Genomic DNA, 16,192 nt, shown 5'->3' with positions numbered 1-16,192 from the left:
GTCCGGCTCCGGTCCGGCTCCGGTCCGGCTCCGGTCCGGCTCCGCTCCGGCTCCGGTCCGGCTCCGCTCCGGCTCCGGTCCGGCTCCGGTCTGGCTCCGGTCCGGGTCCGGTCCGGGTCTGGTCCGGCTCCGGCCCGGCTCCGCTCCGGCCCGGCTCCGCTCCGGCTCCGGTCTGGCTCCGGTCCGGCTCCGGTCCGGCTCCGGAGCCTCTGCGGAGCTCCGGTCTCTTTCCACAAGGATCCTATTTTTCCGGACCCGGAGCCCTACCGCGTCATTTCAGACAGAAGCAAGTCGGGCGCCGGAAGGAAACGCGATACGTGTTCCAAAATAAGTGATTTCAAAATAAAATCTGTGTCGTGTTTTTGCCTTAATATTCTATTTTTAACTTCTTCTGGTAGAAAACAGAACAAACTCCGTGATGTCGTCATTATACGCTTTAGAAGAATGAACGGTTTTGTTCTTCGTCACTGCAGGAAAGTCAAACGACACCAAAATGGCACAAAACAGCTCTGTGACCGGAGCAGCTCCGTGTTGCCAGGTTGGGCGGGTTTCTGTTGTGATTCGGGGTACTTCCGCCCCCTGCTGGTGCGTTGCTGCAGTAACGGTGCTTCCTGGCTGTGTTGCAGGACTCAGCCTGGTGGAGAGCTTCCCGTACGAGGCGGAGGAGCGCGGCTCCGACTACGTGCGCCTGGCGTCCATCGCTGCAGGTGAGTGGCTGAACGGCGGCGGCGAGGAGGAGCGAGGCGGCGCGGGAAAAGGCTGATGGGACTGGCGAGGAGCAGGAATACTGAGCCAGAGCGAATGAAGCTGTTATTGACGGGCGGATGTGTGGCGGGTCTGTGAAGCGTTTGATGAGCAGCCGCTGCCTTGCCTCTGAGCCCGTGGGCAGGCCGCAGGCGGGGTATGTGCTGCTGTTCGCCCCCGAGGCAGCCATTAATTACCTCTTTGCTTTAATGCAGCTGGAAGCAGCAGAACGGTGAGAGAGAGAAGAGAGAGAGAGAGACATGGCAGGAGGTTAGAGGAAGAGAAGGAGGAGGGAGAGAGACGCTTCTGTTTGTTTACTCATCAACAGCATCTCTCCCTTTTGGAGGTTTAGAAAAGTCAGAGCCGAACACAAACCAGGAGTTTGTTTCTTCAGCAGAAAGTCAAGTGTTTCCTCTCCTCTGGATGAGTGAGGCTGAGACGGACAGTTTGACCGAAATGAAGTGATGAACATGGAAGGCGCTCACGCTCGCCGCAGAACATCGTGATTCTCGTCGTTGTCCGCCGACAGACGCCGACGTTTGGAGGAAATGAAAACCGGAGGAGCTGGAGGTGATCCTGCCGTTTAAAATCCACAGATTCACCTTTGAAAGCTGTTCTGCATGATTCCTGATCCTCCTTCTGAAGATGAGGATCCAAACGGTGTCAGAGCCAGCTCCACCCACCTCCACCCACCTCCACCCAGCTCCACCCACCTCCTCCCAGCTCCACCCACCTCCACCCAGCTCCACCCACCTCCACCCAGCTCCACCCAGCTCCACCCACCTCCACCCAGCTCCACCCACCTCCTCCCAGCTCCACCCAGCTCCACCCAGCCTGGAGTTCAGGGGACTTGATGAGGACGTGGGCTGCAGGACAGATGAGGCTGGCTTCCTGCCGGCGGCCATGCTGTGGCCCCGGGGGGACGAGGCGGCGAGCGGCGGCCGTCCTGATGGCCTCTGATGTTGGTGACGTGCAGCCGGGGATTTGAAGCTCTCCTCAGGTTAAAACTGCTCGAGGTAGTTTAGCGTGTTGGCAGCTGCTCATAGCGACCAGGGATCAGCGTCAAACACACATTTTCTGATTTGAAACCTGAACTAATGCGACTTGACGTGGGGAAACTGCTCCTGCTTTTTTTTATCGCGCCACGGGGAAGAGAAAGGCCGATGATGTTCAGCAGCTGCATGAGGATCTTCTTCCTGGTGAAGATAAATCCAGCCGCTGTAGCGATGATTCTCCAGCAGGGACCAGCGGCGGCCGGACCGAACGCCGCCTCACAGCAGAGACCGTTAAAGTTCCGTCGGGCTCAGAGGAAGTGATCAGTGATCGGACTGAACCATCTCCGCTCGGGGGGATCATGAAGCTGTGGCTGATATTAAAACGCCGCGTTGGCGTTCTGCACCGCTTCCTGTCTGCTCCTCTCACGGCGCCGTGCGGCAGATCCGGGCTCGGCGTTCGCTCCGCTCCTCCGCCGACTCGTTTCCCGCGGCCTCGCTGCGCAGAATGAAGACGTGAGATTAGAGGAGAGGATAATCTGGCTCAGCTCTTCAGAGGGAAGCAGAAACCACACCGGAGAAGAAGAACCGAGGAACCGATCCGTCTCACCGCTGATCAGATCTCAGGCTTTCAGGACGCCACAGGTGGATCAGCTGATCCAGTCATCCTGATTTTTATCTGGTTGACAGAAGATCAAAGCCACAAAGATGAAACACATGAAAAGGTTTGAAAGAAATGATTCAAATGGCGAAAACAGAGGAATTCAGAGGAAAACCCGAAGGGAAAAACTAAAACCAGCTCAGAGATTAACAGCAGCTACAAACAACTAAAAGCAAACAGCTGAAGCGGGTCGATTCTCCAACAGTTCAAACCAGGAAAAGGAAAAAGAGAAAATATCAAAATGGACAAAAGAGTCAAAAATGATCTGAAACAGGTAAAATTATTATTAAGAAAATATTTTTAAAAATGGCTAAAATAGACTGAACTGCTGAATAAAAGTCAAAATAGCTAAATGAGTCAAAAATCACCAAAAACAGCCGAAAAAGGCAAATAGAGTGAACTGAGTGCTGAAAAGAGGTAAAGAGCTGAAGGAGTCAGAAATCAGATAAAACTACAAACTCTGCTGGAAATGATTAAAGATGGATAAAGCAGATTAAACTAGAAACAACAAGACAAGTGGCAAAAATAAGTTGAATTTCTGTTTTAAAAAAGGCTCAGAACTGTTGGAATAAGATAAACGAATAAGATAAAACCCCTCAGGTTTTAAAAAGAGCTCAAACTGTTCAAACTACTCAAAACAGAAGAAAAAAGTTAAAAAGCAAAACTGCCGAGAGTCAAAAACCAGATAAAACAGCTAAAGATTAAAAAGATTAATGATGGAAAACTGTCTAAAAGAGATTAAACGTCTAGAAAAAGAAACGGCAGAACAGTGGAGAGTCGACAGGGCCTGAAACAGCTCCAGCAATTTAATGTTTAAAATGAAAAGAAAAAAGAAAATCACACAAATTAATGTAAAAACGTTCAAACGGTCCTGAATCGTCTGCTGGAGCTGCTTTTCCTCCAGAGCCTCACTTCTCCGGTTCTGCGGCTCCGGATCAGTTTCTTCACGGTGATCGGGTTCACGCAGACGGCGTTACGTTCCTGCACTGCCCCCTGGTGGATTCCAGTGGAGCGGCGCCTCAGAGTGGACAGAGAGAGTATCTCCACTGGTCTGCTGCCAAAACAAGGCAGACAGCCGCTCCCTCAAACAGTCAGTGACCCTAAAGGTCATGACCTTTCTCACCAGGCGCTCGCCGGAGCTGCACATCAAGGAACAGAACTCTCAGACCGTCTTTACCTGGTTGAATTATGGAGCAGCTCTGATCCTGCAGGAGGTCAAAGGTCAGTGGTTTATTTCATGTGAATGCAGCCTTTAGAGAGAGAGAGGGAGAGAGAGAGAGGGAGAGAGAGGTGTGGAGAGAGAGAGAGCTGCACGAAGGACGTTTCATCAGCGACTCGGTTCTCCAGTTTCTGTAAACCTGCAGTGACGGAGGAAGAAGCACCTTCTCACCAAATCAGCTGATTCAGCCTCCGACAGGAAGACGTCTGTCCAGAGGACACCTGGACATGTGGACGCCTGGACAGGACGAGACGCAGGAGTCAGCCTCCTGATTGGTGGCTCGTCTGGAAGACGTGGAGGCTCAGTGGGTTTAACGATGCTGATCTACTGAGATCTACTGAGATCCCAGTCAGAGGTGATCACTGAGACCCTGGTTAGATGTGATCCATTGAGATCCTGTTTGAAGGTGATCTACTGAGATCTACTGAGGGCCTGTTTAAAAGGTAATCTACTGAGATCCTGATTAAAGGAGATCTACTGAGATCCTGTCTGAACATTCTGAACTGACTGAACTTTCAGTCGGGGGTTTGAACAACATGGTGGTCTGAACTGAATCGTTTCCCAGCTTAGAGAACGACTCTGGAAAACAGATGATGAAGATGATCATGATGATGAAGATGATCCGTCACGTCAGCTTGAAGCAGATCAGAGAAAAATCCCGTCATGAAGTCTGGAGACAGAAGTTGTGTCTGAGGAACCAGTTAAACTGCTGAAGGATCCTCAGACGGTAGTTTCTGTTTTGGGCCCGGTCCGGGACACTCCTGGGTTCCGGGTTAGAATCCGGTTTGAGACCTTGTGGCCGCTGCCTGCAATCTGTCAGCCCCCGCCCGCTCCACCTGCCCCACCCTCTCTGTGGTTAAGCTGTGAATCAGCTGTGCTGGCAGTGGGCTGTTAGCTGGTTCTCCGAGGACGAACATGTTTTATATGACAGCTGGAGAGAGAGGAACTCACCGAGAGACACAACTACACTTTACTAACTGATGAGAGGCTCGTCTGCAGAGGAGCTGAGCGTCTCACTGGACACAGACACACACACACACACACACACTCCATGATGGATGGGGAAATAACGCTGCCCCGTCACCAAAAAGCAGGTTATGAAGGAGACTTTGCACCGCCTCATTACTGGAGGAGGAGGGATGGATGGGTGGATGGGTGGATGGGTGGATGGATGGATGGATGGGTGGATGGGTGGATGGATGGGTGGATGGGTGGATGGATGGATGGGTGGATGGGTGGATGGATGGATGGATGGGTGGATGGATGGATGGGTGGATGGGTGGATGGATGGATGGGTGGATGGATGGGTGGATGGGTGGATGGATGGGTGGATGGATGGATGGGTGGATGGGTGGATGGGTGGATGGATGGATGGATGGGTGGATGGATGGATGGATGGATGGATGGATGGATGGATGGGTGGAGGAGAAGCAGCTGTAGCTGCAGGCCTTGCTGTGCGGCTGGAGAGGAGGGGGAGAAGCTTCTCCGCTGCTGCTGATCTGCATTAACCCAGCAGAATGAAACCTTCAGCCGTGAGGCCTTGGCTGAAACTCATCCAGAGCCGCGGCTCATGCAGCATTTAGACGCCGTTCATGTTCTATTCATCACCCGAGGCGGATTACAGATAATCATCCTTTGGTTCAGTTTGTTCCTCCAGAGGAGCGTTTGTTTTCTTCACCTGGCGGTGGAGGTGAGAGCGGCGGGTCGATGCCGGCTCCGATCGGGCCTTGAAGTCATTTGTAAACATGGGCTGGCTTTGATTGGCTCCGGCCGGGCGGGAGAGTGAAACGCCGCCTGTCTTCTGTCTGCAGAGTCCGAAGTGACGGCGGTGAACCGCTGCCTGGACGCCACCAAGGCCTGCAACATCGACGAGACGTGCCAGAAGCTGCGCACCGAGTACGTGTCGGCCTGCATCCAGCCGTCGGCGCGCTCGGGGCCGTGCAACCGGCCCAAGTGCAGCAAGGCGCTGAGGAAGTTCTTCGACCGGGTCCCGCCCGACTACACCCACGAGCTGCTGTTCTGCCCCTGCACCGACACGGCCTGCGCCGAGCGCCGCCGGCAGACCGTCGTCCCGGCCTGCTCCTACGAGGACAAGGACAAGCCCAACTGCCTGGCCCAGCTGCGCGTCTGCAAGGCCGACTACGTCTGCAGGTACGGCGCCGAGCGCAGCCGCAGCCGGTCTGCAGGTCTCACTGCAGGCGGAGGGTTTGGGCGGAGTCAGGGAGACTTCAAGCTGCGTTTTGCATCACTGCAGTTTAAAGTCAAACTTTATTTCTGGAGCAGTTTTCATTCAGTTTTATCAAACTAAAGAGCAAAACAGGAACGCTGATAAAATGAGGAATGAAGGGAGAATACAAGAACGATCAACCTGAACTTCAGAGGATGAAAAGTGTTCAAAACACTGGAAATAATGAACAACGTATAACTGATGGACATGAAAACATGAGAAACAATCTGAAACATTAAAACATACAGAGAGAAACTGCTTCGAGGAAAAATTATGTTAAAGGTAGAAATTTCTCAAACTGTTAACTCGTCTTTTTACATTCTCTCATGTTGGGTTTCAGTCGACTTTAGTTATTTTGACCTTGAATTGGGATGTTTTGGGTTTTTTTTTTTTTTTACATTATTCTTGTTCGGTCTACAGTCCACAGCGGTCCGGTCCCCTCAGTCCAGGACCGGCTGGACGGTGTCCGACCGCTGAAACATGCTCGAGAAAGAAAGAGTTCAGGGAGGAAATGAGCGCTGGAGGAAGTGGAGTGTTCTCACAGAAGTTTCAGTGAGCGCTTTCAAAATAAAAGTTTTTATCCTCAATTTGTGGCCCAGTACCAGATGGTCCATGGACAGAGGGCGTAGAACCCTCACCTGCTGTGAGTCCTGCAGACTGGCAGGCTGGTGGAGGTGACGTAGCGCCGACTCAGCTGGTGGAGGTGGTGCATAGCCTCGGCGTATCGTCTCTGGAGGATACATTTCCTTATTGTAATCAGTACTTGTATCGGTACTCGGTGTTGGAAGTAGCAGCAGTGAAACTGCAGTTTGCTCTCGTACTTTCAAAAAGTGGCGCCGGCGCTCCGTCAGATTCAGATTCACTTCATTTCCTCCTGGTTATGAGGACCTGGACCCCCGGGCAGCAGGCCTGCCTGGAGAGCCAGGTGAATGTGGCTATAAACCCGTTTGACCCCTTAAATCCAAAACTCACCAAATGTGGAGCAAACATGATGATCGGTGAAACTTTGATCAAATGTCAAATTTATTTGTATAGCACATTTACAACTAGATAGCCCAAAGAGCTTCACAATAAAAAATAAAGCAATATAAATACAACAATAAAATAATACAAATACCATTAAAAGGAAGAAAAACATCCATTAAAAGAATTAAAAGACAGTGACGACAGTGAATGCTCAAATGGAGACTTTAACGCCATCACAGCCAAAATGAGCTCTCTAGCGCCACCTGGATACACTAACGGTCACCGCCAAGTCCCCTGGCCGCCGTCCCAGTGGCGGTCAGGCGAGTGGCGAAGTCCCGACCGACGCCGCTGGCAGCTGGAGTCATGATGTTCGTGGACAGTTCTTCAGCGGTCCGAGTCTCTGGGTGGAGGCTCCGCCCTCCGGCGGCTCGTCTGAACTTTCTTCCCGGTCCTTCTGGCTCTCCTCCGCCTGTCGGCCCGCCGGTGTGACGGTGGTGGTTGTGACTGATCAGCGGCGTCTCTGACGTCCGGGGCTGGATGTAAAAAGCTGAGTTGAGCGTTTCCAGACAGGAAGTGAAGAAAGCCTCTGATTGGCTGCGTCATCGGAGCCTTTGTTGAACTTGTTAGTGAACATTGGCCTCAGGTTACTGACACATCCGCATCCCGTTTGATCTCCACACTCTGGAGAAAACCTTCCAAGTCTGTTAGTGTTTGTCATATTTTCTGTCTGACTTGAACTTTCTGCCAGTGAGAAAATGTAAAGTGGATGAATCCTCGGCGGCTCAGTTTAGCCCAGAGCTGCTGAAGTGCATCTTAATGAGGGGAGATTGTTCCAGACCAACGTTTATCAAAGTAAAAGGAGAAAATGTTGAAGTTTCACAGCTTAGCAAAGACACGGCACGCTAGTTGCTGTTAGCGGGGAATAACTGTATCAGTCCAGTGTTTCGGACCAATTGGTTTCCCTGCTGACCGGTAGATGTTGAGGACTCGACCGAGACTTGTAGTTGTTCTGGCGAACGGTTATCTGTAGTTACAGTAAACTGAAGCCTTTTGTGAGTCTGATTTTAACATCTGCTGTTACCAGCAGGTGTTTCCCGAAATCAGTCACCAGTTAACAGGGGAACCAGTTAATCTGAAACACCGGGCGCTGTGGGACAGTCCACCCCCAGCCGTGCTCAACTCGTGCCACCCGATAGGAACAGAGGTGGAGGGTGGTCTGCAGAACCACTGACTGATGTGGGAGGAGCTAACTTTCAGTGAGAAGGAGGGGGGGTGGGGGGGTCTCTGGCGTGCGAAGCAGAACTGACTCCGCCCACAACCCATCGGCGAATTGCTACTGAGCTCTGGAGCTCTGCAGATAGAGCCTGGAAAATGGCACAGGTTTAGTGATTCTGGCTAAAAACTTCACCACAGTTCAGACACTCCTGAGAAGGTTTTAAAGTTGCTAATAGAGCCTCAGAGTGGGACTGGAAAAGTTGGTGGAATGACTCTTTGGTTTGTCGCCTCCGAGCCACCGTCTTTATGAGATCTGACTGAGAACTGAACTCAAAGCTGTTTTCTGAAATGTGGCCATTCGTCACCAGTTCACAGTTTCCTGAGAGTGAAATCCCAACATGTCCGAGCAGCCAAACCCACGCACAGGATGGAAAAGAAAAACAAGCAATTCAGCTTCCAAGAAAAACACCAGACTCTCCAGAAGACCGAGATGTTTCCACGGTTCTGACCCGAAACATTTCTGTTTAATAACAGAGAAATGAACATATCTTCACATCAGAGCCAAGACCTGCATCTGTTTCTGAGTTTACATCCGTTTGTTTAAGTCCAGGTGTGAGCTGTGTGATGATCAGGGATGGTACCGTTCACATCTGAACCGATCCGGTACCAAGACCCGGTACCTGGGAATCAGCACCGGTACATTTGTGTGTGTTTATGTGGTAATAAATGTTAAATTGTTGCTGGCTGCAGGCGAGTCGCTAATAGATGCTAACGTGCTAACAGATGCTAGCATGCTAACGGTGCTGAATGCAGGAGTTGTAGCCGTAGACCTGAGGCTGGTCTCTGCTCAGCCTGGAGGGGGATCTGGTTCTGAACCAGGAGCTTCCAGGAGCTTCGTGTTTTGAAAAGTGGAGCCGTGATCTGGAGCGTTTTCTTGTCACACTTGCTTTGTTGACATGCTAGCTACTGCAAATATGCTTCTGTGCGTGCAACGCTGCATTCAGGTCCGGCTCCGATCCAGTCTGGAAAACCACCGAGGACACGGTAAAAGTTTGTTTTTTTTTTTAAATCCCTGATGTCTTCAGAGTGGAGGACACTGAGGGCCGATGGCCTCTACTGTTAACAAAGACATGAAAATGTTTCACTGACGGAGTTAAAGTGTTTTTATTTCAGCTTCTTGAAACAAACGTCAGGATCAGATTTAATTCACTTCTCAGACAGAGAGAGACAGACAGAGAGAGACAGAGACAGAGACAAGTTTAAAGCATGGCTGCTTCATGAAGAGCTGTTGATCTGGTCTGTGTGTGTGTGTGTGTGTGTGTGTGTAGACAGGTCTGGCTGCTGTGATATGTTCATTTAGATTTAATTAGTCAGCTGTGTTTAATTATTTCCATTGTTCTCCTCATTAACTGTGTTTAATTAGTTCAATTAAAATCTGCATTAATTTCTGAGGCGAGCAGCCGGGCGGCGAGCGGCGTCTGAAGGAGCCGTTATCACCGGGGATTCACGCTCCGCCGCCACGGCGCCGGTGGGATCAGCCAGTCCCGGGCTCAGAGCGGACCCTCTGCCGGCGCCGCGTCCGCCACGCCGGCCTGACGGGACGGTTCATTGAAACCGTCCAATCAGAGCGCGGCCCAGATCATTGGGATTCAGAGGGGTTCTCCAGGAACGCCAGGTTCTCACGCCGAGCGCTCGCCGCCGTTTAGTCCGGTTCCTCTTCAAATGTCAGGAAGACAAAGGACTTCATCTGTCACGGCTATCGATCAGGCGTCACCCCCCCTCCCCCGCCCGCCGCCGCTCAAGGCCCCCGCCAGTCAGGCGGCATTAACCGGCTGCCCGCCGAGGACGCCGTCATTACGGCGACATGACAAACGAGGGCGGCGCCGGGCGGAGGGCCTCGGGGGAGAACCTGCTGAGAGAACCGGGCGACGGCGGCCTCCGTGACCACGACGACGATGATGATGATGATGATGATGATGATGGCGGCGGTCATGAGGCCTGACATGAGAGAACTCAGCGACCGGTCGGCCAATAGGAGGGAAGGATCCGGATCAGGGTTCTGCAGCCTTTATGACCAAAAGAACCATTTTTATGACTTTCAGCCGAGTCCAGTCGTTCTGGAGCAGAAAGAACTTTGAACCTTAAAAACGAGGAGAAAGCAGCTCAGGAAGCTTCAAACAACAACTGGATCTGAGGAGTTTTACGGTTTAGCTTCACTTCATGTCGTGAACATTTTCTGACTGTTTTTGGTTGACGGTGTCGGTGTGTCCTCCTGGTTCTCGTCCTCTCATCCACACAGTGCTCCGCCCCCGGCCTCTGGCCGCTGGCTCCATGCTTGCCCCCCCAGTGACTGACGGATGCGGTTTGTCGCCCCCTACAGGTCCCGCTGGACGCAGTTCCAGTACGACTGCCAGCCCGGGGAGCCGAGCGCCGGCGGCTGCCAGCAGGAGAACTACGGAGCGTGTCTGCTGGCCTACACCGGGCTGATCGGTAAGACCTCCACCCGGGGCGGGGCGCGTGCACGGTCACGTGCACGCAGCAGAAATGAGGAGCTGGTTAATGAGGCTGCGGCGCCTTCGGGCCAAATCGCCGCCGTTCTAATGCTGCAGTTCCAACTACTGACGGCTGTTTGGAGAGAATTATCCCGGCGTGAGGATGAGCGCGGGCGGGCGGAGGCGTGGAGCGGCTTATTGTGATAAAACAGATAAGAACTTGACAGAAGATCACACATTAGAAGAAAAGGCTGTTAAACAGCAGTGGCTTCAACATGTGATGACGGGAAAACGACCCGGCGGCGAGGAGACGGCGAGCTGGAGCGACGCTGCAGGAGGAGGAAGGACAGCAGCCGATTGGCCGCTGGTGACAGCTGCAGTCGGAGTCGGACTCTGCTGTTGTTGTTTGGAAGTCTCAAACCCAGAAAATCGATGGAGGTAAACCTGAAGCCTTTCTTTTTTTCCCACAATGCCTCAAAGTGCAGCAATTTTATTCCTCAGCAGCTTTTAAGAAAGGCTGTACGAACCGTCCTGGACAAAGACTTCCCATCACTCCCTGCTGAAAGGCTCTGGGGGGGGCCGGGGGGGCTGCTCCACCCAGGAACAGATCGCTCCATCTTTCTGTTCTCACATCAGAACCCAGCCGATTCCACTCAGACCTAAAGCGATCAGTCAGATCTGCTCCATATAAACACGGTGATTCTGTTCAGAGTGGAATCAGGACGAGCAGGTTCTGATCGTATCCATGGAAACGGCAGCCGGAGTCGTTTCCTGCGTTCGCCGGACGCCACGTGGCTCTGATTCTGTCAGGACTCGCTGAAGTGTTGTTTACCCGAATATTGATGAATCTGACGAAACGTCCAGAAACTTCACCACAGTCCTGAGAAGCAGAAGCGTTGAGACGACGTCCGGACCTCCTGCTGACCACAGCCAGCTGCAGAGCAGCAGATTCACTCCACTCAGCAGAACCTGCCGGATGTAATCTGTAATCCTGAGAGTCCCGGCGGCGTGAAAGCTCCGCGATGAGGCGGTGAGGAAGGTTTGTTTATGTACATAATTGATTTAATCAGCTTCTCTTTCATTAAAGATTTGCTCTAAATGTATAATTTGATTGGAAAATATGATAAATAATACACATCGAATAAACATGTGATCACCAGAAGCCACGCAAACCCGAGAAATCACATGAAAATAGAGACGAGGTGCGGTGGAGGATCTGATCCAGCAGAACCAGCAGCCGTCAGTCAGGAACCCAGGAATCTGTTTATCATCATTACAATGAGGAAACCTGGCGGAGAACCTCCACCCTGGAGGTCTGTGAGAGAGAACCTCCAGCAGAACCTCCAAATACACACAGAAGCTCTGGAACACAAAAATAATCCCTCAGTTACTAAACAAGAGGAATTCTTGACTGACTGGAGATGCAGCCAAACCACGAAACTTCAGCTACATACCCGCACCAGGCCCCCCCACCCCACACCAGCACCAGGCCCCCCCACCCCACACCAGCACCAGGTCCCCCCACCCCACACCAGCACCAGGTCCCCCCACCCCACACCAGTACCAGGTCCCTGTACTCGGTACCTGGTGCTGGTACCAGCACGGTGCTTCTTAAACGCTGTAGCAGCCATCTTCCTCCTCCGCTCGGTGTGGCGTCAGGACATCGTGGACCGTCTCTCTTCAGTCGTCCTCGTTGACGTCCAGGTTCTCGCTGGTCTTCCTGCTGCTGACAGACCGTATCTTGAAAAGCTCTTCAGGAAACATCTTTCTGGAGGACGGGGACCGCTCAGTGCCGACCCCATACTGGTGTCGATATCGTTGTTAAACCTTGACGTGGCGGTCCGTCCCCGGTCCTCTGATGAAGACGGACCGGAGCCGACCGGCCTCCGTGACCGACGGCGCTCGGTCTGAATCCGCCGCTTTGAGAAGCTTCTGCCTGTGAAGTGAAACAGACGCATGCGGTGGAATTCAGGGCCGCCACAGACGATTACTTTGGTAGTCGACTAATCACCGATTATTTTTTCCATTAGTCGACTCATCGCATCATATATAACTTAAAGTAAAACAGTTTATCGCACCACCATGAAGCTGCTCTTATCTAGCCACAGTTAGATTTCAGCTTTAAGTGTTTAAGGTATATTCTAACTAAAAATAAAGACAATTCAGATGACAGTTCATTAAAGCTTTATTGAAATATGCAACAAACACTTGTTTCACTGTGTATCATAAAGTGCAAATACTGAGTAAAATAAGGAAAAGGCAGTTGCCTAAACAACACAAAAATAAATCCATCATGTTAATTTTTTATTCCTTAATTTGTGTTTGGCATCAAGCAGAGCAGCAGTGAGGGAGGCTCCTGTAACTACGGAATTATTGAAGTTTTTTTCGTCTCACTGACTCAAATAAAACAAAAGTGCATTTTGTGTTCAGTGCTCAGCTGTATACAACTTTATTCCACTCTGACTCTACAAAATCCCAAACTCCACAGGGCTCTGGTTCACCGCCAGGACAGTCAGCATTTCTACATGTTGGAGACAGGCTGCTCTCTGGGAGCAGATGTTCTGCTGCAGAGAGAATCCGCTCCGATGGGGTGAAGCTCTGAAACATAACGGTAGAAAACATCAGCGCGACGTCACTTCTTATTAAAACACATCACTGTTAGAACGTTACAGAAAACATGAAATGTGTGCTAAAGGCAGCTGATGAGTCAAATCGTCACCACTAATGTTAACAGCTATGAGTAAATAGCAAGTTCGCGCTCTATGCTAATATCATTAGCTTACCGAGACGACGGTCAATCATCTTTGTCCCGAGCCACGACGTGCTTCTGTTTCGGCTGCTCATCCATCGCAGTTGTGCTGCCGTGGAAGACAAGTTCTGTCCTGCAGACGCTGCATTGCACTTTTCTCTGAGGTTTTCTTGTCATGCTCCCACACTTTGAGCTCCGCTGCTGCCGGGCGGCCATGACACCAGTCTGGTGTCGTCGCGGCCGACACGACTGCGCATGTGTGTCAAATACAGAGGCAGACGCGACAGTGGAAGGTGCCGCGGCAGTTTCGAGACAAAAACAATTAAAGAAAAAAAAAACGACTCGTTGAATATTAAATTAGTCGTCGATGATTTTAATAGTGGACATAATCGTGATTAATCGACCAATCACGGCAGCCCTAGTGGAATTCAGCGGCGCCGAGCCGATCGAAGCCTTGTTGGCGTGCGGGGCGAGTCGCTGCCGCTGACGGGCGCTGAGGAACCCGGCCCGGGTCGTTCTGCTCCTGCATCGCCGTTCCTCTCACGGCTCTGGGGGAAGACATGACACGAAACCAGGAAGTGGGCTTCACCTGATGAGGGAAGTGTTGTGATGAGAGAGGCTGACTGGATAGAAATGGAGCGTAAATGCTTTGATTGGATGACGGTAATCAGGGTAAGGTCGTAATCAGGCTGAGAGAACCAGATTAAATCAGGCAGGATTCGCTCCGACGACCCTGAACTCCTCCGTCAGCGTTCCTCCAGCTGCAGCTGCAGGAGCGGCGGCTTCCAGAAGCTTCCTGGTTCTGAGGTGGGATTCGGTCGGAGCTGCCTGTAAACACACCGTCTCTCTCTCTGTCTCTCTGTCTCTCTCTGTGTGTCTCTCTCTCTCTCTCTCTCTCTCTCTCTCTCTCTCTCCAGGAAGCACCATCACTCCCAACTACCTTGACAACTCCACGTTGGACGTGGGGCCGTGGTGCTCCTGCGCGGCGAGCGGCAACCAGCGGGAACAATGCGGCGACTTCCTCGCCTTCTTCCATGACAACGTCTGCCTGAGTGAGTAACCGCCGCCGCCAACAATCGCCGCCGCAGCGAGCCGGAGCCAGCGGCAGAATTAAGAAAGTGTGAAGCCTCGAACGAAATAATCCGTGACACCCGAGTCTTTTGATGCCCGCCGCGCCGCGCACCGACGGCGTTGACAAACAGCTCGCCACCTTTTCAACTGGGGATTAGTGCGAGAGCGCCGAGCGGCTCCTGGCTTAGCGGGAAGTTCTGCCGCTCTGCTGAAACGTTTCTGTTCTGCGTTGTCTCCGCTGCTCAGAAGCTTCCATCCTGCAGGAAGCTGATTTCAGTCTGTGCAGATAAAAGACGAGGAGTGAAAGAGAATCGCTGGGAAACTGCAGATCTCTCAGGGTTTGTAGTGGAAACGTCTCATCAGACTTGATTTCAGATAAATTCACTGAAGGAGCGACTCAGGGTTGTTTTTTGAGATCTGACCTTCACTTCTTCTGTTTGGCCGATATTTAAATAAATGTAGTTTTTTCCTGAGACGGGCCTTTTCCCCGTCATGGAGTTGTGGAGTAACTTCAGCATTTCTTCCGTCTACACGGAGGCGGAGCCTCAGCGTTTTCGAAAAGTTGCGTTGCGTCCTCAGCTTTGATTAGCATTAGCAGTCTGGAATAAGCTTTAGATTTTATTCTGACAAACTTTTTCTGCTTCAGCCTGTCGGTCGATTATCTCAGTCCATTCATCCAGCTTTTCTTTGTTTTAAATAACATCCAGATCTTAGAGCATCTTCCTCCTCTAGATGATGTAACTTCAGCTCCATTGAGAAAAAAAAACATGTCAAAGTAAAGAAAATAGTAAATTCCAGCAGATTTCAGTGAAGTGATGATTTTCTGCTTCAGCACAGTGATTTTACAGTCACTTCCAAAACACTGATGAAGACAGAAATGTTTGTTTCTTTGTGAAGGAGGAAGACGTGAACATTATTTGCTGGATGCTGATGTGTGTGAACGTCTCTCCGTGCAGTGAAATCCCCCGCCGAGTCGCGTCTCCCAGAATAACACACACCTTCTGCAGCCGGTTTGACGGATGTCTTGTTTTCTCCAGCGGAGCTCCGCTGAGCCTCCTGCAGTCAGGACTCAGACTCGCTGTGCTGTTTACTGTAAGCTCCTCAGAGAGCAGAAAAACAAACCTCAGCCAGACTGTCCTGGTCCCCCGAGTCCCCCGAGTCCCCCCCCCCCAGCAAACGGCTGGAGCCAAACCCTGCATATGTGCTGATGAGGATGAGCAGGTTTCTAATGTGAGAGGCGATTCTCGGAGCAGCCGAGCGCCGCTCACGACGTCCAGCTCTTTTTTCCCGCTTCGGGCCGACCACGCTTCAGTTTGGGGGACGTCATGATTTGGCACGGCGAGGCGGGACTCCAGCCAGTAATTGGAAGAATGAATGTTTGCTGCATGTTTGCTGCTCCTCCGGGTTCCTCGTGCAATCGCAGCGTACAGAGAGTGAAACGCGTTCACTCCGGCAGCCAGCGGACCGTCCGGTCCTCCGCCGACGCTCGTCTTTTCCACGCAGAAAGCAGCTCGGGGAATCAGACCGCTGCTCCCGGCGTGTGCTGCTCTGTGCGGTTCTGCGGTGGAGGCGGGGTGAGCGGCTGAGCCGGGCCGCCGTGCTGAGGCAGGACTTCAGATGGCCTTTGATGACTTTGTAATCGAGCCTAATTTGGTTCCCTGCCTCCGAGCTAATGAGGCGGACAGAGAGGACGGCGGCAGGGAAGAAGACAGTTGTTTGCCGACGGAGGACGGGGAACCGTGGAGCGGAGGAGGAGAAACCTCCGGTTTTGAAAACAGCCATCGGCCCGTTGGAACCCCTGGTCTCGGTAATGGACACATCACTCTGCAGAGCGGCAGCAGCTCCAGAAAGCTCAG

At 51.9% G+C, this 16,192-nt stretch overlaps 1 protein-coding gene across 1 annotated transcript in view; it reads left to right on the top strand.

Annotated features, from left to right (window-relative positions):
* LOC115406391 (GDNF family receptor alpha-4-like) overlaps positions 1-16,192 on the top strand; it is a 36,695-nt gene that overhangs the window by 8,605 nt on the left and 11,898 nt on the right. Inside the window, exons 4-7 of the mRNA XM_030116393.1 lie at positions 627-707; positions 5,428-5,767; positions 10,405-10,514; positions 14,183-14,317. Coding sequence (XP_029972253.1) covers positions 627-707; positions 5,428-5,767; positions 10,405-10,514; positions 14,183-14,317 — 666 coding nt within the window. The remainder of the gene's footprint in view (positions 1-626; positions 708-5,427; positions 5,768-10,404; positions 10,515-14,182; positions 14,318-16,192) is intronic.

Source organism: Salarias fasciatus, chromosome 19 (genome assembly GCF_902148845.1).
Source record: "Salarias fasciatus chromosome 19, fSalaFa1.1, whole genome shotgun sequence".
NCBI classification, from domain to species: Eukaryota; Metazoa; Chordata; class Actinopteri; order Blenniiformes; family Blenniidae; genus Salarias; species Salarias fasciatus.
Note: the sequence above shows the minus strand (reverse complement) of the source record. Positions and strands in the feature narration are given on the sequence as shown.